General features: G+C 39.6%; 1 protein-coding gene across 1 annotated transcript in view; it reads right to left on the reverse strand.

The window, feature by feature from the left end:
- LOC135473482 (gamma-aminobutyric acid type B receptor subunit 2-like) overlaps window positions 1-15,262 on the reverse strand; it is a 44,580-nt gene extending 29,318 nt beyond the window's left edge. The window contains exons 1-2 of the mRNA XM_064753333.1: window positions 15,154-15,262; window positions 14,226-14,779 (exon numbers count right to left, since the gene is read on the reverse strand). Coding sequence (XP_064609403.1) covers window positions 14,226-14,779; window positions 15,154-15,262 — 663 coding nt within the window. The remainder of the gene's footprint in view (window positions 1-14,225; window positions 14,780-15,153) is intronic.
- Between the last annotated feature and the right edge of the window lie 7,615 nt (window positions 15,263-22,877).

Raw genomic sequence — 22,877 nt, forward strand, 5'->3', positions numbered from 1 at the left:
GTTACTGGTCTAGAATTACTCAAATGCTGTTTTGTCATTACACTTCAGTGTTGAGAATTACATCACTCAAGACGTCGTTAAATTTCGGTCGTTTCGTATATAATTTCAACTTTTTTGTGAGAAATCTTTATAACATTTGGCAAACATCATAAAGTTCGGAGAAGTGGAACAAATATGGTAACCTTGCGCTGTAATCGTTGCAAAAGATTTCAGCCCACAGTGATGTTTTGGGTATTGGTCTTACGATTATTGAAATGGAACGTCCATTTAGATTGTGGACAGGTATACAAGACGCCTAGATTATGAGGTCGCAGTCTCCAATCCAGCTGTAGCTGATTTGTAAGAGGCTTTTGACCAACAGCGTTGTATCAGGCAAAAGACGTTGATTTACTTCAGGCACTCCGCTTTTCTACCTCTTATATTCCTTGCCACCGTCACAAAATGGTCAGGTTTATTTATTTATTTATTTTATTTCATTGGTGTTTTACTCAAGAATATTTCACTTATATTCTAGCTTTATGGTTGAAGGATATCGAAGAGAGCCCGGGGTAAACCGACGACCTTCTGCAGGTGTTGGCAGACCTTCCCACGTGTAACCAGAGAGGAAGAGAGTACGAGATGGACTCAAAGCGATCGCATTGGTAAGGGTCAGATTTATGGTGGAGTTATGGGGTTTCTTTGTTAAAGCATTAAAAATAAATAATAAGCTAATAACAAGTTTTCATTGTCGACCTGCAACTGGAACTTCATCTTTAATGTTCCTGTGGCGCAAGTAGTAGGCCTTCAGGATTCTTGCCTTAATCAGTCGCATGAACATTTTCTGTTTCAAAGTGTATACCCATATCAAAGTAGACAACCTGAACCTAACTATTTAAGAATTACAGCTCACACATTTATTTACCCTCATGATTTCATTTAAACCGAGAGTAGGAACAGGATCCTTGAATGAAATACGCCCGTTTTCGCTTAGGGAACCAATGCACGGAAAGTCGGATAAACCGATATTGATCGGTCATTGCGTTCCAAACGTTGTTCCCTGTGATGTTACAGTATGTTTAATATGTAGTTATTGCCGAATACAATTTGACGGATTACAATTACTAGCTATTACTAGCTGTTGTATTACCATTATTGGAGAATGTAAATCAAACATTATTAGTGAACACTAGTTATTATATTTCAGGTTTTGTATAATATTAATCCGTGTGTATTCTGATTTCTTTGCGAATATTCCCTCCCATAGCTTAAAAAAAAGCTTTGTGTTTACATACAACTAGCAGGGTGGAAACTAATAACTACTGACTGCAGAATACTTGGATAGAAAATGAAAACATGGGATATTGACATTGACAAACTGTCGCATGTGCAATTTTACTTTCTGAACTCATCTAAACCAGAATATCTGATTTCAAGGATTGTTTGTTTGTGATAATTACCCACTCACGTCTGACTTATTCTGTCAATACTGATTGAAGTTCCTGCTCCAGTTATAATCAAGCTACCAATTCATACATAGGGCATATATAACATTCTGCTTCCACTCGCGGTCAAATTCCGTCCCAGGAGATGTTCCTCTAAACTTCGGTTTCACAACGATAACCTTTATGCTAGCTACATAACGTGCTGACAATCATAACACACGGCTCATTTAAGTTGCCTTAATTACTAGAAATCATGAAACTGTTGCAGTATGATTTACCCGAGGTACATCGAGTCTAGGTTTTGGACTGATCGATTCTTGTCTTCGTCTTGTTGCCTGCTAATTTTACACCCATTGTAGGGAGAAGAAGTCAAACGTTACATAATGAAACAAATAATACCTTGTCTTCGTTGTAAATATTTTCGGTGGGCATCTAGATGAAGGATGAAATTTGTTTGATTTACTACCAAGTATTCATAAATCCGTTTTAGTTGATTGAAACATATCCATATGAAGATCAAAACTTCGTTTCCACCCTTAAACGGAAAGCTTTTTTCCTTTGGAAGAATCTCGGTGTACTTGGACAGACAAAAGCCGTTTTATATCCATGTTTCTTTTAGTCTCTACCCAGAGGTAGAGTCACGCGGTAGACCGAGTTTAACCGTCACGTCTTCCAAATTGCCCTCATAGTAGCAGATAATCACGGCGCCATTGTACATTGTGCTATATCTCGGATGTTGCGGCCACAAGACGTGATTCTTGGCTAGTTCCGCCAAGAACTTTTGTCACGGGTTACAGATGGCTTGGTTCATAGCACTATGAATGCGTTTCCATCTTGCCGTAATTACCATCGTTTGAAAGAGCCTTTTTGAGCGGGCTCTCTTCAGCAGACTCTCTGTGTTATTGAAGACTAACCAGGAAGGCCTTACCTTCAGTGTACAAGAGGCGGATTTGCCAACCATTATTATTTCCCTCCTAAAGATAATATTTACAGTTCAACCAGACCGTCAATCTGAATTAAAGCTCTCAAGACAAAACACCAAAACAATTTCATAAAATACTCAAGCTCATGTGATCAAGCGTAAAACGTCTTGGAAAAGATCTCGCTCAAGCCGTTTCCACCAGGTTAATTAATTTTTGCTTCATCAAAAGCTTCCATAAAAATTTGTTATTTGCGCTTGAACTCGAGAGTGATCTTAAACATACTTGACATGCAAGATTGTGGTTTTAAAATAAAGGCTTCGTGTTCAAAAACCAGGGATCAAAAGTATGGACAAAGGAAACCCCTGCTTTGCACGCTGCTACTGTGTGGAAAGAGAAAACACTTGCATGCAAAGTCTTTATCGTTATCAGAATGTTCATGCGCTTGGGAAAGCGTTTGATGTTTTAATCCAAAGTCTTTTCTTTTTCTGCAGCAGCAGCCTAGATTATTACAAAGAACCTTCGATCGATCAACCTCTCTCCCCCCTGCGTAACTCCCAATTACAAATTAGAACCACATTACGAAATTACGTTTACACAAGACATCACCTGAGCGTTTCTCTTTCGGTAACCTCAGCTGAGACAATAAAACTTGGTGGCCGTGTAGATGTAGTAAAATTTCCTTTAAACAGGCTGGAATGAAAACAATGCTCGCTGTTTACACGTATATACAGATGAAATAAACTGCACACGGGCTGCCACTCAGTTTATTGCAGGCGGACTCAGATTAATTTCCATAGGCATATTTAGTGGTGAAGATTAGCCGTTTCTCAGGGACATTATTGGACAAAATGTGTAAACATCTTTAACTGGCACTCAGCGATTGCAGCAAATATTTAGAAAGCTGATGAAACCCCGCTGATCAACCCGTCTTTGTTAATGGCTGGTCAAATGTCGAAATATGAGCGAAATCCAATTTCAGGTAATTTCCTAGGACCATGCTAGTGAAGCCAGATCCCTCTGCCAAAGGACTCTCGGCCTCTGTGCTTAAGTCAGTTCGGAAACAGTAGCTCCTTCAGACGGAATCGTGTTGTGCCAAAACGCACGCCTCGCCGCTAGAAAATTCCCACACATAATTAAACATGCTTAGATTTGATATCAACCCCCAAGACGACTAGCACTTTTTACGGTGAATATCGGGTATCTTTTAAGAGCCATGGCTATCGTTCACTGTCTGCTCTTTCAACAGTACCTGCCATGCTCGACACTTTTCTCATTGTGTCTATTGATCCCCAGTATTCACTGTATGACTTTCAAACCAATGGATCCTGATCACCAATTGAAGACGCCGTTAGATCGAAGTGTCCCTTCAAAAACAATCTTTATTTAACGAGAAGTAACATTTTACCAAAACTGTACATTAGCAATGGAAGAATGTTCTAAGACTGTGTACAGCAAATGCTCCAAACAATGCTGTCTCCAGCGTTCCACGACTGCTCTCCAATGTTGTCTCTGGGATTTTCTAGCTATATGGCTTTCCAATCCTGTCTCCAAAGTTTTCTTACCATTGCTCCACAGCGCTGTTCCCGACATTCTCTAACTATGACTTGACTATGCCGTGCCAACGTTTTCTGTTGCGCTCTAGTGCATTCTTCTAGTTTTCTAACTATGACTTTACAATGCCGTATCCAGCCTTTCTTAACTATGGTACTGCAATGCTGTTTCCATCGCTTTCTACGTTGGCCGTACAATGTAAAAAGACTATAGGAAGGAGAGTTATATACCTTTATAATCTACGCTTCCAGAATGCGTTATATACAATTCTATTACCCTTCGATTCCTTTTTATTACATACAACGCACTGCTTGGCTCTGTGCCAAGTGCACATTATCTGAGTCGTTAGAAACCCCTCATCACGAGACAGAAGCGTTTGACTTCTGTTGGCGTTGTATGGGTGGATAGAGGTTGTTGTTTACATTGAATAAAGCAGACGACAAATATAAACAAAGAAACAAAATGGTGATTTTTTCTGTCGAAGCGAACGTTTACTTTAAAGGAGAAAAGTTTCAAGTCACAGATGTTTTAAACCCATTGGCACGTTTGAATGCTACACAATAAGAGATAGTAATGGTTTCATGAAACTTTTTTTTTTTTACATATGGACCTGATAATTCTTCCTGCGAGTCTTTCTTTCAGCGGCCTCTCCTAAACGTCCCAGTTGACGACTAACCATGGTATGGCAATCAGCCAGTGGGTCACAAAACGATCGGATCCATGATGTCTGATATTTCCCGCGATGCAAAACTTAGCCGCTGGTACACGAATCACTGCGTCCGGGCTACGACAGCCACAGTTCTTGCTGATCCCGGGGTTTCTGTGATGGACGTTATGTCTGTGAGAGGCCACCGCAATGAATCCAGTGTACGGAGTTATGTTTCAAAACGCCGTGAAATCAGCACCACCCTTCATGCTTCAAGTGTGTAATCAGAAAATGCTGAAAGTGAAAATGCCGTTGAGTGTAAGTACTCCCATGTCAGTCATGCCACTCCCAGTGCAAATGCCCGACGCTGTCGACTGTAATGTTACACGTAACGGTAGCAATACCATCCAAATGGCAAAATCCCAGGTTTCAGTCACGCCTCAAAGTTTTGGAGGGTTGTTCAACAAAGCAACAATAAATAACAGCACAGTTCACATCAGCTTCACATCCTGTGGAAAGCGGACTGGCTGCAGATCGTCGTTTTCAACTCCCAATCCTTGTTTGATGTTTATCCATGTTGAGCTTGTTTTTTTCCCTACAATGTCCAGTCCGTTTACTCATGTTTTCTCTCCGCAAACGCTGTTGTCTGACTGCCGCCAATATATTGCCGTTGATCCAGATCTTCAAATTTGGTACATCATTTATGCATGAGTGTGACGCGTATATTTTACGTAAATGGTACGGCGTACTGAGTGAAACAAGTGCACGGGGCTGGTTTAATGTACATATAACTTTGTACAGATTGCGTCATTACAAATTTAAATTGTGATATCCATTGTATTTCACAATACTACAAACGCAAATCATATTTATCCTCGTGATACCTTGAACATATAAATTATGTTTATTTGCTTACTTATAATAAGCATAAACACATATCTATGATGCTGTTATTGTTTTGTTATTTATCAACATATGTTGAGAAATTAACATTGAATTGAAAATGTGAACTGAAGTGTTCCATTATTCCAGCATTCGTTACCCAGTGTTATTGAATTTAATACAGAATATAACATGACCGCAAGGCATTTACACAAGCAAACCAAATAAAATTCAGTATCAAACTATTGTTAACCTAATTTCGTGTGTTTCAATTATTATTTTTTCGTACGTAATTCAGACTGTAATTACGTTTAAACAGTCGAACTCCCGACTTTAGTTTTAGTTTTGCTGATGCCAGAGGTTTCCAGCTCCTTTAGCTCTGTCAGACAGAGTTTGGGAAAACTTTTAACCTGCCCGAACTCTCGCTGCTAGCAACGAGCGACCTCCCCAGCTCACTGTCAATGTTTGTCGTTTGACACCGTGCCTGTCTTTCCGAAGCCCACCCTGATAACAGCGCCTTAGCTGAAAGCAGGACAATATGAAAGCAACCCTGCAGATGTTTTACTCTATAGTGCTATATTTACAGTCGGAATTGTTTTCGAGAAACAAACGTATTCTTTTTATTATTCCATTTTAGTCGTGAAGCACGCCCGTAATATTTAGCATCGCATTTTAACACCTCCTGTAAAACACATCATGGTTTCGTCCGGAATTAGGTCACGCCCCTTTAGAACGTTCGGTTGGACGAAAACAACATGTCAGGGAAAGCGGGGGCGTTTTTTGCTGTTAATCTATACCGCAATGGCGTTTTTGTTATAATTACGAAAACATTTTGCTTCTACCAAGATAATAGAATAGAAATAATGTTCGCGTCAGGGTAGTTTAACGGTAGTTTTACATCAAATCGATGTGGAAGAGTTTACAAATTTTAGGTCGAAGGCGAAGGCGGTAGTTTTACATCAAGTCGATGTGGAAGAGTTTACAAATTTTAGGTCGAAGGCGAAGCTTGAGACCTAAAATTTGTAAACTCTTCCACATCGATTTGATGTAAAACTACCGTTAGACTACCCTGACGCGAACATTATTTCTTAAGTAGATGTCATGTTCGTTGTTTGTTGGCCTGTAATGCTGTGTCCATTGCCCACATTCTGTTGATTTCAAGTGTTTTGTCCTGGGTTTTTGTCTACTGTTGTACAGTCTTACAATGTTACTATGTACTTCGCTTTTAGCTGTCGCTCTGGAATCCTGTGTTCTGGAAAAACTGTCTTTTTCTCTGTTCTTCATCAACGGAATTGCTATATCCAGGTATATATCAACCTTTCGCACTGTAGCGCTCTTGTTCTTTACTTTTGGCATTGTTGTGTTTTTGGTTCTATAGTATAGATATCAGTGTTATCTGTTGTGTAACAGAGGATGTGTAGTTTATTTTGTGGTTGTGTCAAACGTTGTGTCAAAGTTTCTGACGCTTTGATTGTGTCTTGTACTGTACTTCGTGACCTGCCGCATTACTGTCCACAGTTCTCTATCTGCGGTTCTGTCCCCTGTCTTTGACTTGAGCATTACCTGCATATTGTGCATTTTACTTCTTTGTTAATTTATTATTCACATGGTCGTACAGCTAATCAAACCGTGTTTGATCAGCACAAGATGCGCTATATAAAAGACATGTGCTCCTGGAGAAACTGCACTAGAACTGGCAACGAACAAAAGCGTGCCAACTGGATTCCCCAATGCAATTCAGGAAGAAGTTTATTTAAATCCCATTCAACGGCGAAGATGAAAGGGCAGTTTATGAAAACGGACAGTTAAGGGGAAAAAAGTAAGAGCAAGCTCAGCCGTGTGGTAGAGCTCTTCAACAAATCTTGCCTTTGAGCGGTGTGTGTAATTAAGTTGTTTTGTAAATTACGCTGGTAGCAGGTGCTGCGAGCCGGACTAAAGCCTTGCTGTCAAGCATATGATAATTAAACGTTTCGTACAAAAAAGAAATTTGAATGTAATTCGGGAGAGCCGTGTCAATCACCTGCTCTACCTTCTGCTTTCCAAAAGTAATTACACATGCAAACAGTTTTTTCCAGTCCTTAGTGCACATCGATTTTTATATTAAACGCGATTTTCAAATCCGGAATGGAACCGGAAATTTCAATATGTAAAATCTCAAAGCGAACAGCACCGATTACAGACTCTGCTGGGATTTGTTTTGAGCATTCTCATTTTCTAGGAAATTGGCTGACATTCATTCAGGGACTGACATCTGATACCTCATCATTATACGTTAGTTTGTGTTCCTTTCGACAAAAATGACATTGGTTCAATACAGAAAGGCCTGTATGATATGATTCAACCATATCTGGAACGCATGTGGCAGAGATCTATATAATCGATATATGATCCGTGCCTACCGAGTTTGTCAAACACCAACAGATGGCTTACTTAGGGGAGCTGTATTTGTAGAGATGACAGGCGAGCTATTACGTACTGGGCAAAACGGATGTTATACGATAATTAATTACTATTTAAGACTCTCGTTAAAAGCCGATTGAGACAGGTGTTTATGACGGAATATTTCAGAAAAGGATTTAACTCAAACAGCCCTAAAACTAATGACAATCTTTTACAGAGCAACATGCCACGTGGATATACTTGGCAGCGATATTTCGGTAAACATGCATGTATCGTCGCCGCGACCAGAAATTGTAATAAAGACTTACAGCATTCATAATAAATTTTCTCCCAATTATTTTGAAAAGTAAAGATATGAATATGTTGTTCATTAGATGGATTAACCACGTGAAAAAAGGAACTAAATATTTCTGCTACAATTACATCTATATTGGCAAAAAAGAGCAGATAAGATGTCCCAAAAATTAGAAGAATTAGGGTATATCGTGACACGTCATCACTTTCAGCGGTCTGCCTAGCGTATATCCGCGGCAAAAAATCTTTCCCACCTGTATGCAACGAATACCAGGCGCCATACAGTTCAGTACTGAAAGGTATACCTCATGAAGTAGTTTTGATTCAGCCGGCTATAAATTAAAAGAAGGCTATTCTCATACCATCTCTACAGTGAGTAAAAAGTCAAATTTCACACAAAAAAATCAAAACCGACGCTCTCTTCGAACTATGACTCAAACAGCGAAATAACTTCTTCGCTTGTGAACACTAACGGTTATTCACTTGTCACATTCTCATCTGTATGTAAATATGTTACTTTACAAAACCTCTCAAATAGTTGGTGGTTTTCGCTGAAGCAATACACAGTGGTACAGGCGACGTCGTCATGTTTTCCGCGCGACATTTGCATATGAATGATTAGATAAGCGAGCAGATAACTTAATACTTCAAAAAATGAAACCCCACGGTATGGGTTGAAATATTGCGATGTGGCGTTAAGCCATAATCATTCATTCAAAAAAGAGGATTATAAGCCGAAAAGCATATAAGGACCTGAAAGCCTACGAATGTGTAAAAAAATGTTGCCTTTGTGAAGCTGGACATAATGGTACGTGTAGCTGTAGCTGTAACAGGCAGCTCAGTAATTTAGGAGACCTCTACACGGAGAAGTTTAAAATATCTCGGCCTACAACGCTAGAACGATGAGATCAGAAAAAAGAACTAGCGAACCCACAGATTACGTTATTTCCTCGCGTGAATGGCGTATTGATTTGTTAAACAAATGATCCATTATTTCTCCCTTGTCTGCCAGTTTTCGTTCAAGAAATCTTATTTTAAACCTGTACCCGGGCATAATGTGTTTGACAAACGACCAGCATTTGATATGCTACAAGAATAAATGACTATTTAATTGATGGATTGACCTTTATGTGCGCACTTTTCTAGCTAAAAGCTGTTACCTATGTTTTGAAGACAACTTGTCACTGTTCGCATTCAGTGCCTACAAGAAAAAAACTGTGAACTCTACGTAGGTCCGAACTTTAGCCATCGGAACTTAGAATTTTCTAGCTTAGAGCTAGGGTGTTGAAGGTGGAGAAAACAGAAACATTACAATAATGTTAGATGAAAGAGTACGAAAACTTTGTGGTCTTCAATATTTTTTTTTCGATTTTTCTTTAAAGACAAAAAGACGCTTGAAAAAAATTTTGTATGGTGGGTATTTGGGCCACCTTTATGTTCATATAGTTTTCGCGTAATAATGCTACCAATGAGGTTGTAATACATCCTTAATAAATATATTAGCACTAGAATTTGGTCTTTTTAGCAAACAAATGTATTCAACGTGGATTTTGATCATATTTATAATATATCCATAAATATGACCCGATTAGATTAAATGAATATGTTTGGATAAAAACAAACAAGTTATATAATTTAGATTCAAATAAATTTATTACGCCAGATCACATCATTATTTGGGACATCATTATGAAAGGACGATAAATAACAAAAGGTTGTCTCCAAAACACATACAAAAATATTTTGTGTTTTTTTATGTTTTGACGATCTTTCATCTGATTTTGACATCATTTTTATATTTTATTCTCTTTTAAGCGCATAGACGAGAGTTTGTCCATGGATTATTATTCTCTGGTTGGTTGTTTTGTTCGTTTTGGTGACGTGTGGTAACAGTTTATACTTTGTGCCTGGTCTGTTTGTATATTGTGATTCCGTGGGGTGTCTGGTCTGGTTTCAGTATATTTTGTGTTGGTCTTGTGTCTGACGTGGTGTCAGTATACATTGATTGTATGGGGTGTCTGGTGTCAATATTCTTTGGCTTAGTGGGGTGTCAAGTCTGGTGTCAGTATACTGTGAAATAGTGGGTGTTTGGTATGGTGTCCGTATACTTGGACAAGCAGAGGTGTCTGGACTGGTGTCAGTATACTTTAACATAGTGAGTTGTCTGGTCAGGTCTCAGCATGCTTTACTTGATTTTGGAGGTCCAGTGTGGTGTTAGTAGAGTTTGGCTGGCTGAATGGGTCGTCTGGTGTGGTGTCAGTTCTATTTTAACTAGGTGAGGTATCACCCATGGTGTCAGTATACTTGAGCATTGTGGGGTGTCTGGTCTCGCACCTTCGGCATGGCTTTCAGTAAGGCAGCATTATATTGTCAGTGGGACTGGTCTACTTCATGGACACACCGTCGTGTATGATGTAACCGCAATAATATCAATGAGGAAACCAAGGAGAACCGGTCACGGCTACGCCCCCCCCCCCCCCCCACCCCCTTCTTGTGCAATATTCAACGAGCTGGAGCTGAAATAAGCAAAACCTGTGACATTATACAATAACCACTTTACAAGGATTTCATTTTTAATTTTCAATTGTTTGAGATTCAAACACAAAGATGGCCTCTCCTTACGCCTTTCCCACACATGCCCTCCTAAGTATGTACATCTGAGTAAATCGGGCGATTTGCGACAAATTTTGTCATCTTCTGTTTTGAAGACACGCTTGTCTTCAATTAAGCTGGAATTGGTTTGTCAAAAGAATGAATCCGTAGACTAATAACAAAAAATATTTATTGACCCGTTGTTATCATGAAAGTGTAAGCTATGTTTTGATTAAATCTTTGAATCTGACATTTGAGAGAAGAGTATATTTGGTAAGTGTCTAGAATTGGAATGTCGGTGAAGAAGTCCTCAAACTGTAGATAATGTAACTGGATGCTCTCCCTCTTCCTTGTTTGTAGTGGAGACATTTGGCATGTTGTCAAGCGTATCGTAGGTTCAGAAAGCAATCCATCAAACTGTAAGTCAGTCGCACGTATAATCTTACATGAAACGTTTGTCACCCCAATGTGCTAATAGTTCCCCCCGCAAGCTGTAGTCCAGACATTGACGACGTACAGATCTGTAACTCGTCCGTAATATCAGTGTGATACAAGTGAGGGAGTCTGGCCAAGCAGGGAAAGCGTGGCGCTGCGGTCGGTCTCCCAAGTAATCTATCATCTCTTGTCAGCCCAACTCAGGCCATTTACCATGAGCCATTGTCAGTAAGCTAGAAAGTGATTTATTGAGGTTTCAACGTAGAGTTCGTCTGACAGATTTCTTCATCTTTCCGGCCAGTACAATGGCGCATCGATACAATTCCTGCTGGTCCGTGATTGCAAACTTAAGCTTGAAGACCGATATGGGGGCTTTTTTTACACTACTAATGTATCTGTGGCACACAATACCAGTTAAGTAAACACTCCACAAAGAGGAGTACAGTTCGATGGCAGCAGATTGACACGAGAGATCTCTGTACTCTTCGTGATGTCAGAGGACTGCCTGAGATGACTTATGGCAGTCTAAACAAACTCCGCATGTACAACATACTTCTACGGGACCACCATACTTTGGTAATAGCTGCTTATTCCATCATATACCGGAAGCTTCTGGCAAACTTCCGCCGCCAACAATTAAATATTCCACTCTACGTTATTTAACACACATATTCGGTGCAAAACAGGGTTATTAAGTAATATTAAAATTCATTTTTCATATATCAGAACAACTTTTCATCTGAGTTGGGTAATATTTAATGGGTGTTTCTTTTCACATTTCATTTGAACCTAATGTATATTGTATACACGCCATGATACAACTCCATCACATTATTACTCACACAGTTATCGTTGACAGTCGTTGCTTATAGAATCTCTAATTCTCTAAGGGGGAGGTGCGGCATCAAGCAAAAACGTCTTAAAAATAATATACGAATAATCAGATTTCAATAGTTTACGAGTTAATTTCTCTGGTTTCACTTCCGATTAGACTGATCGTTATGCCGATAACCCGTGGGTGGTCTCGAGGGACATTTCACACCTAGACATAGCACCAGAGGGTATGCAACTAATCTGCCATTCACAAAACCAGTGAGTTAACCAGAGTTGAGTGTGGAAGGAGTAGCCGGCCCGACCGTCGTGAATCCTGTGAAGCGAAAAACCTTAGTCATCGAGAGGAAGGTGGTAATGAATTTGTATCACGCAATCAACGACTGGTAGGCAACTTTATTAGTTGAGATGCAGTTATATCACTTGATATAGCAGACACTGAATTACAACCTTTGCACCTGTACGGCATATACCACAGGCTTGGTCGCGTGTTACATATAGCTGTACGGTTTACTAATTAATATGTGTTTTGCTATATACTGGCCATCTTCACTGATTGACGCCCTCTAACCACATCTAAATCAATACGTTCACAATTGTCCCTGCCAATGATTACCACAATCATGCTAATTAAGTACAGTAAAGAAAAGAACACTTAACTGTGGTGATATAAACATGTCCTGCCCATATAACACAGAAGTTCACCGCGGTATTGAGAGGTTAGAGGGTATGTGCGTTTACGTAAGCGTCATTTCATTCAGAGAATATTAACGTTGCTTATCAAAGATGAACACGTTTACGTATGTCTATTTAAACACTGAGTTTTATAAATCTGTTTAAAAAATTGGTAAGATATGTATCTAAGTTGGCATCGAGTCAGAAAATAGAACAAGAGCATGGCGCTGTCATAACGGAAGTACACAGTATATTAAACCGGGAGGTATACTCAACAGTTGGGAGGTATGTAGTTAATATTGTCTCAAATGTACCTTTGTAGCACCTATTCCCATCTATATACACATAGACTAAATAAGCCGCTTCAAATTATACACATACTGACCAAACGAAGTGTGTTGGGAGACTTTTTTTTACATATAAGAACCGAAAATAGACAATGGGTCTGTTACTTGTACATGTCCCAGACAGCTTATTTGGTTACAGTATAGCATGTTTCTATAGGTTTAGTGGTTTTGTTCTTAAGAACAGATGTTCAATTAACGATGGTAGATAGGGTTGACCCAAATTTGCGGAAAGGCAGCTGACGTATCCTATATCATCAAGCCTTTCGTCGCACATGTAACACATGTATAGAGGCACTCGTCATTTTACTCATGTCAATTAGTATATGCATGCCTTGTTATAGTGCTGTTCTGCACCAGTTATGGTTTTTGTCTTTTCCTCGGAGATGAGATCTCTTGTGTTAGCCATGTAAACATATTACTGGTGTATATTTTCAGCCACAGAGAACAAACATTTCTGCATCACGAAATCATCAAACCCGTTAAAGTCTAATTTCATGGAGGGAAATTTTTCGCTAAGACGATATTTCTTTATATTTGTCAATTTAATTTCATTCAGTTATGGTTTTGAAAGACCATATTCTGTGTATTTAGTGTACATTTCATCTCTCGACAAAGGGTGCATTACATGTAAATCAACATAATACATGAAAAGGGTTTAGACACACGTGTATACATACAATGGTCTATTAATAGAATATACTTGTTTATATTTTCAAGCTGCTGCTAATTAACAGTGATTAAGATAAGCTTCCTCATCTCAAACCCCTTATGATACACGTGGTAGGGCCTATATAATGACTCATAGTTGTTCGACTGTTCGCTCAATTCTATTGTATTAAAATTTGCTCGTAGCATTCTTGCTTTTCTCTTACTGACAGGCTTTTTGTGTATGTATTCATTATTTTTCTGTATATGTCCAACAATGTGTTCATTTATGTCGGTGCTAAATTTTATGAGTGCAATGAAAAGAACACCGTCAAGGCAAAATTTTGAATCATCTGGGTTTGAACCTGCAACATCAGTGGTCAATGCCTATTTGCTTAATCTGAAGTAGTCTATAGATTGCTTGTCTTTCGAACAATAACTCTATTTAAGGTTCCCCTGTGAAAGATGGAGTGGTTAAATAGACTTTCATTAAAGACGACGTAAAGATCGGGTTACTCTGCCATAAAACAACCCCTCGTACTCGCAACGATTGTGAAAATAAATTGTAGATAGTGGTACTTACCATCGTACTGTTATGTAATAACTCCAAGGTAACATTGGGTATGAATTGTTGGTTATTCACATGGTCTATGGCCATCAAGGCACTGTCCAGTTCCGCTCGACCACTGCGACCCCCAGACCCCGGCGAGGCCTCACTAAGGTCAAATAGACCCCCGATGTACACCTTCATTAATGAACTATTCGCCTCCACTGTGAAAGGCGGCGTTGTACCACCAGTTGTGAATACACTTTCACCTAAGAAACCTCTCTGAGAAGTGACTTCAAAACTTTTTTCCTTATCCCGCTGATTATCACCGCTGGTGACCGTTGCGTTTTCAAACGGTGACCATTCCAAACTGTGAACCGTTGGTGACAAAGTCGAAAAATTACTCTCTGTGGTTATATTGGCGAAAGATGAGTTACACCCCGAAGACACCTGTCGCACGTTGAGTATTTCTTGTGAAAAGTTTCCCTGTTTGGAAATACTTTGAATCGAAGTTGGCACAGTTTCGTTGGCGGACAGCAAAGAGACATTCACGATATGGTCAAAATCACTTTCCGGCCCACAGCGGACATCTACAAGCCATGTTAAAACATAGACAGATATACAGACAGGGATGATGTAAGAACATAAAGGCAATCTAGGCAGAAGGCACAGCATGGCTAAAACTGCAATCAGTCGGATTAAATCTTCTTAAAGGAGCCGGGGTCTGGGTCCACAATAACAAGCCCGTGTATGTACCATCATGACAGTAGTGTTTCACTTCCCCGCGGGATGGGCACACGGTGCTCCGAGTTGGCTGCTGGTTTTAGTTACGTCATAGGGCACTCGCTAAAAGTCTGTTTAGAGGACTGAATACACCTGAATAACAAGACTGTGGCGTATCGTCAAAGTAAGATCCCGTAAAAGAAAGCATCCTCTCCAGCCCCGTGTGGTTGTGCGTGCTTGCAGCTGGCTACTGAGGGGGAAGACTGCCACTGAGCGCTTGATGGATCAATCTCGTTTGTCAGGCAGCAGAAACAGAGAGAGAATGTCGACTCCTGTACCACGTCCCGCATCGACTTTACATTACCCGTTTGTCTACGACACGTTAACACCATTATGCAACTAATGTTGTACAGAAAACGTCAAAGTATGTAACTAGTATGGACCATAATACCAAAAGCTATGCGGAGAATTAATGTTGAATGCTTGTAATTCTTGTTAGTCGTTGTGAAAAGCTACTATGACTATTGCTTAAGAAAAAGCTCAAATTTAATGAATGATTATAGAGTTATTCGACACACAAATATCTCTGTCATGGTTAAAAGGTACAGACACTTCAATTCAGACTATCCGGTTAAAAGACTTAACGCTTGTCGATATTGAAGGCCTGCATGGCACATCTGGTTCGTCTGCATAATACTAATAACTGTTTCTCGGGCCAAGATAAAGATTTTTAGATTCCGATATTACGGGTTACTACGGTGGCCTCTGTAAATGCTGTTGTGACAGTATATGGATGGAAATGCGGTCATGTGGCTTGTGGCTGTAGAGTAGAAGCATTTTCACCTACAAACTTTCTGGCACTGTGAACAAGAATGAGACATCGGCCGGAGGACAGACGGCTGGTGTAGAAGGCGAGCATTAGTCGACGGCGTTTGCCTAACCTCACCAGAAGTAATCGTAACTCTGTTTGCCGTTCGCTTCCAATCAATGAGCACCCCGCCCTATATCACAACGAGATGAGCTGCAAAATTGAAACCTTTTGTCCACATAATTTCATTTTATAACGGGGAAATGAAATACGTCGCCCTAGGAGCACGGCCGCCTTTCGTACAAAGTTCAGACCCTACATAGGAAGATATAAAAACAAATCTCATACATAAAAACGAAGGAAAAATTCCAAAATACATATGGTGAACCATTTCCATTTCATAATAATTGAATAACTTTATGTACGGAGATGGACCAACAGTTTACCTTATTGCTAATCGGATGCAATGTCAATATTTCCTAAATTTCACAATTATATTTAACCAAGTGAAGCTGCTTTCAAACCAGTTCAAAGGGCAGGAGCCTGTTTTTTTTCACAAAGAATTCGTAGCCTTACGTCAGCCAAAACTGTAAATAAAGTCAGTGCGACCAGAGCAAGGGTAAGGCTGTATATTGGGTTGTGGCCGACGCTATAGCCAAGTGCAGGGGGTGGACTTTAAAAGCCGGAAAATGTTTTCGTGGAAGTGTGATTTTGTATCGTTTTACACACAATCAGTTAAGATTTATTTATTTATTTATCTATTTATTTATCTATTTGATTGATATTTGAAGCCGTTCTCAAGAATATTCAGTCAGATACACGCAATAACCTAATCTGTTCATTTTAACACAAAGCTTTGTAAAACTTTCTCTTGACTGTGAATTTGTTGGTTTTCAATTATTTCCTGTTCATGTTCGGACCTTGACACACCTTCTTTGGACACACTGGACCCAGAATCGCAAAGCACACGTGCCAATAGATGAATTTCGTGTATCTGGGCACTTATTCATGTGCAACTACAAGCTGCGTAGGCTTCGTATAACCGATTTTAGGTTCCAACATTTGTCTTTTATTAGCTGCACTCAAAAATCTTTCATGAACTTTATGGGTGGAGGAAGCCGAAGGAGTGTGCAGAATAATTAACATCGACCGTTAGCATCTGATGAATCAGCTTGTGTGGCTGACTGTCATGCTTAACGGCGAGTTCAATGTATATAGTAACTATGTATTAGCTTCATACACATACATTCCATTTATACTGCCATACCAGTATTCCTGGTCTCTTATTGCCCTCCAAGTATCCAACAGTACGGGATCATCTGGAAGATAATTTGTTTCGATTGAACCAGCACCTAGTACATTGCTCCAGATATACATATAGGAACAGACTCTTTTAATTCTACGAAAGCGTCCTGACGTGGTTCACAGCGCCGCTTCTCTAGACAATTATGTACCCTTCTGCAACCAAGTGGGAAAAAGGTTTAAAGTACTTTGTCAGAAAAACTTCTGTGATTTTAAGAATTGGTCAATTCGCCTCGTACTACATTAGAAAACCATTTGAATTTGGATCAGAACGATATTGTTAAACGATATGAGACCATGTTTAAGTTCCTTAAATTGCTTTCCAAACCAGGTTAAAAATGATTTACGATCTCGATGAAAATCTTTAGTCAGTTTTTTTTGTTTTTGTTTAAAATTTCTTTACTTGGCGTATATACCCAGAAGTGTAATGAAACTCTTATCTGTTGTCGTTAAGGAAACAAAATGTCAACCAATCAAAACAGGCTGCCCTTCTTTTTGTATAGCCTGCATTTTATAAGCCGTCTACAACCTTTTACACTGTTTTATAGCTGCACTATAATACACTCTGTTCACGATTAACTTTAGTCCTGTGAAGTCCCGTGCTTTCATTAAATACTCTACCATATACGCTTGACAAAATGAGCTGATTTTATCCATTCCTCTAAATTTCGTCCTATTTCGTGAGGAAGATATATGAACAAACGTCTGTAATATCACACACGTCTTTGATATCCACCATGATGGATGTGCGCCGTCTTGCATAGTATCAGTTAAGTCATAAGTGATATTTCTTGGCTGAAAAACATCGGCATTAAACTGAGTAATGTGATATAAACTATCCCGCACTGAAAATCATAGAAGCAACTATTGCATAACTAACAAATCGTGTATTTTGGTGTTTGTTTTTTCCTTCATTAATTACTGCGGTATTCATGAATTTACATCTGGAATTCAATAATGTGCTTAATGTGTACCTCATGTAATGCTCTGCACGGAAACCCATGCTATAGCATGAAACCAAAATTTAATTAGTACATACCCTACGCACATGCATGAACAGTCAGACTTTGGACTTCAGAATTTATTTGGTTACATAGTATTTATTCCCTGTTACAGAATATTTTATCGCTATGACCAATATGCTTTAAGGTGAGTATATGGCCAACAGGAAAGCAGTGGCTCTCAATAAAGTCCGATATTCTACCGATTAACCTGCTTGTGGGCCCTTGGTGACATTGGGTTCAACGGCGTTCAGTGGCCGTTTGAGCAGTCAAACGCTCGTTGAAGACCGCTTGATTTCCACCAATATGGTATGCATATCTGTACATCACATGCGGGAAAGTTTGTCAGTAATTTACCCAAGGTCAGTGGTTTACTCCGGGCCTTCCCGTATCCTCTGCCGATAAAGCTCTACGTCATCTTATAAGGGGAAAATTCACGAGTATGGCGTTTAGCAAGAATCAAATAAATACATAAACTGTTGTCTTATAAGCACTAACACGTGGAACTACCGATCTTGAACCATCTTGAACCCAGAACAAGTAATGGTTACTTCCCGCAAAACTTGTACGTGTTCAAAACAATTTACATTCGTTTTGTATGAAGTAATGATCCACGAGGTTGCTATCATATTCTGTTCCTTAAATGTGTGATGTAGAAACATGTTCCACTGTAACTGGCCCATATTACATTCTGTTGCCACTGAACATAACCGGCGTTTAGACTCAGGACATACTTAGGGATACCCTAAATGATCACAAATTTCGTCCATGACTGCCGTGCTCATATTTCCTGATTCTGAGAATTCTGTTGATTTTTAGAATGGTGTGTTGAGGTTTGTTTGTATCTCAAATATCACAGATGTTCTACTGGAAAATTGTAAGTTTCAGCACCCAAAATATTTTGTGACATTTATTTGCCTCTAAAAATGCACTTCTGTGGGCGAAATTTTAGGTCAGTTCTGGTATATTGCAGCATCGATACGTTGATACACAGGTTATAGTCTTATATCATGTAGGCTTCGTGACCCAGGTCTTTGATCTCTAGTACTCTCTTATCATGAAGGTGTCATTGAAAATACCATGTCAGGTATAGATTTTCAGGTGCGCGTGGCAGGTTAGGGAAGTGCCATTATTATGTGCTCAACTAGAGAAAAGGCCAGCCTTGTTTGCCGAGTCCTTGAGCATCCGAGTTTCCATCACTTAAATGGCCACATGATAAACATGGCGTATGCGTCTCCTACCTAACTGTCTTCGTTGAGAGGGAGAACCAAGTATTTTACATGAATCACATCTTGCCGTTGATTGGTTAGATCCGATAGCCTATTGTTGATTTCAGGCCTTTAACTGGATGCTAAGACATAGTTTTTATTATTAATAATTGTTAAATATCTGTATAATAAATTAAGAGGTTAAACATTCCTACAGCCAAGAAGAACGCGTGGAAAATCTCACCCGCTATCAGGCGCATTGACCACAAATGATGCCAACGAAATGGCTAGCATGGTGCCATATGTTGTTAGGGGCTTCAGCAGCCAGATGAGCGTAGAAGCTGAATTCACGTCCTAAGCCTTTGACTGGAGCACCTCCGGACGTAGTCCTGAACGTACCGGATCCCCCAGACCTCAGTGCGGATGACCGGATAACCAACAGACCACCGGAAGCTTCCTTATCTTCTGATGGACATGAAATACAATTAACCTTTTGACATGATGTTATTAAGTTCAAGGATCCATGAGCCGTAGATATACTGGAATTGTGAGCGATAGTGAAAATATTTATTTATTTACTTCATTGGAGTTTTATGCCGCACTCAAGAATATTTCATTTACACGACCGCGGCTAGCGTTATGGTGGGAAGAAATCGGGCTCTCAACCCAAGACCGTGCGCAGGTAGCTGCCTTGCCTTCCCACATATGACCAGAGAAGAAGCCTACATGAGCTTGACTTGATCTCACAGCGATTGGCATTAATTAGAGACGTTTCTGGGGCATTCTGCTGTGCTAGCACGCTAAATTACTTGACCACGGCGGTGCCCGATGAGAAAAATATCGAAGTTTTGTTAACCTGCACCCGTGCCTTTTTTATAGGCCTACGTGCTAGGCATATCTTACTAACAGTCTGCGCTTTTCATCTTTCACGAGGACCTTGATATCGTGTTAAAATCTTACCCTTCCCGCTGGGGTCATGCCTATTCCGCAGTGTGTGCTCAGTCGTGGATGGCCATTTAGTTTTCTGCCAGTATGGCGTGAAAGTCTGTGCGTCTCATTCGTCAGTACCTTGCTTAAGTGTTTAACCCTGGGTATTCCCGTTTTCTCCATAAAATTGACCTTTATCATTGATGTTGAAAATTCTGAAATAAATAAATATATCACGTTTCACATAAAAAACGGTATGCCTTTTCTTTAGATGCAGGAAATGATATCGAGTTTGGCCTTTCTCTTTCCAGATATTTCAACTGTGCTAACAAACAAGCGTACGCTCCAAGGGACGCAATACATACCAGGTTTTCAAACCATTACGTCTGCCAGTTACGTCCCTTGCAAATGCAAAAATGAAGTACCATTTGCCCGCCTATAATACATACTATTCATGCTGATCAGACCGATCTATTGTTAAGCCTGGCTTAGTCTAAAAAAAATTCACACTCTCGCACGCCACGTAACTATAAATTTAAACAAATCGCATAATTCACAAAATATACTTCTATTATTATAACATGAAGACAGGACATATGAGCAAGTCAAACACATGAGGTTAACTGGTGCTTTACAAGTCACCCCTCAAGATAAATGGCGGTTGCATTAGACTGTTCGTAAAGATTTCTTCCCAGCATTTTCGTAAAAGGTTAATAGTCATTCATGTCCTACAAATTCTGTTTCATAGATAAATGTCGACTTATTGTTTAAACGTTAGAGAGTAAAGTTTACAATTTTAAGTCAATTAAGTATAACGAAATTGAATACAAAGCATAGATAAAACAGGATAAAGGTCAACATATAGTACCATTTACGGAAGACCGAGATTAACACGCCCTTACTTTTATTTGATTGTTTGCTTAACGGTGCAAGAAAAAATTATGCACTTATAGGACAGGGGTTATATAGACTTACGGGTGGAAAGACACCGGAGCCACTATGTGCAGTAAACGTCCTTTGCTATATATAATCAACCCTAACATGGCAATTCTTTGCTACATATATTAATACTCAGTCAGAGGACAACATCACCTGGCCAGTTTCTTTGATATTAAGAGTAAATCCCAGAGCTCTGACAAGCTATACTGGCAAACGTTTCCACGTGTGACACACGCCATCGTAAATGTTATCAAGTAAAACGAAAAAAAATAATGATAGTTTTAACAGAGTAATGCGTTGTCTGAGTAATGCTAGATTGTATTATGTCATTGCAGCAGATTATTCTGTTACATATAACACACATATTCTATTAATTCAACATAGACTCTATTAGACTAATAGGATATTATGCTGAATACTACAGAATATTGTGTTACAGTAACTTAAGCGTCTGCTGTGATGTCACACTATTGTCTGCTCAGTTGATTATATTTCAAGAAACCACATTGCGAGTTTTTAGTTTGAATGGTGATGGAAGACGACCTAGGGTAGAGATGGATTCGAACTCAGAAACACAAACATTCCAATGTCACGCTGAGCTATCCGGGAAGACCATACAACCTTGTCCTTTAAGGTGAATTTGAACTTTTGTGGTGACGTCAATCCTTTGTCTAACCGATCTTAAGAATATTATATTGGAAGGGTCCATTCGTTTCTGATCAACAGTTTCGTTCTTCGCCTTCATTTCAAATACACTAAATGGCAGAGTGAGAAAAGGCAGAGTAGCGTCATCAATTATCTTAGGCACAAATATGAACAGCAAACGTGACGCATTCTCATTACGATCATGGATATCTCCAGGCCTGGTTGTGTCAATGTGACAGAGATTGTATGATCTGTTATCAGACTTCCCTAGATTATATGTAAGCTTCAATCAATTCAGATTTACTTTACCCGTAACAAATCACAGGCTGGGTCACTGTCCATAATGTTATACACCCAGTAGTAAATTATATGAGCACAACCGACTGGATTCCCAGTGGCTAAACTCTCACGTTATTGCACTAAAACTTCATGTAACACTGTAACGAAAGATCAATCATACTACGTATTATATTCAACTGTTGGAATAATGCCGCTCAGCCGGCAAAAAGAGCATTCATTGACGCTACTTGTGCTGTAACGGTTTTTTTATTACATGTTTGAGTGAGTGAGTGCTTGGGTTTAACGTCGTACTCAACAATTTTTCAGTCATATGACGACGAAGGAATCCTTAGGGTGCATGTACGTGTAATGTGCCTCCTTGTTGCAGGACGGATTTCCACCGCTCTTTTATTTAGTGCTGTTTCACTGAGACGACTTACCGAAGGCAAGTAAGCCACCCCGCCCGAGCCATTATACTGATACGGGTCAACCAAGCGGACGCTCTACCAACTGTGCTATCCGGGCTGGTTTATAGGTTTGAAGTGACACCGCCAGATTCTTGGAAAAGAATCGAAAGTTGTTACGTTACTACAAACACGTTTAAGTAGGAACAACTCACAACAGTTGATTCTTCAAAAGGAATCGACGCAGCTGTTGCTCGTCGTTTCTCCACTACAGAATCAATTCTACCATCAATCACATTTTTACACATTAATTTTTTGAATGTAACCTTCATCTAAGACTGCACAACAGGGCATCATCGAGCGTTCATTGCCCCGAAGGCACCGGAAACATAGAACATATAACGTGGAATCTTCCCTTTAAGTCACCACCCAAAACATACACCCTAACATTG

Source organism: Liolophura sinensis, chromosome 8 (assembly GCF_032854445.1).
Source record: "Liolophura sinensis isolate JHLJ2023 chromosome 8, CUHK_Ljap_v2, whole genome shotgun sequence".
NCBI lineage: Eukaryota > Metazoa > Mollusca > Polyplacophora > Chitonida > Chitonidae > Liolophura > Liolophura sinensis.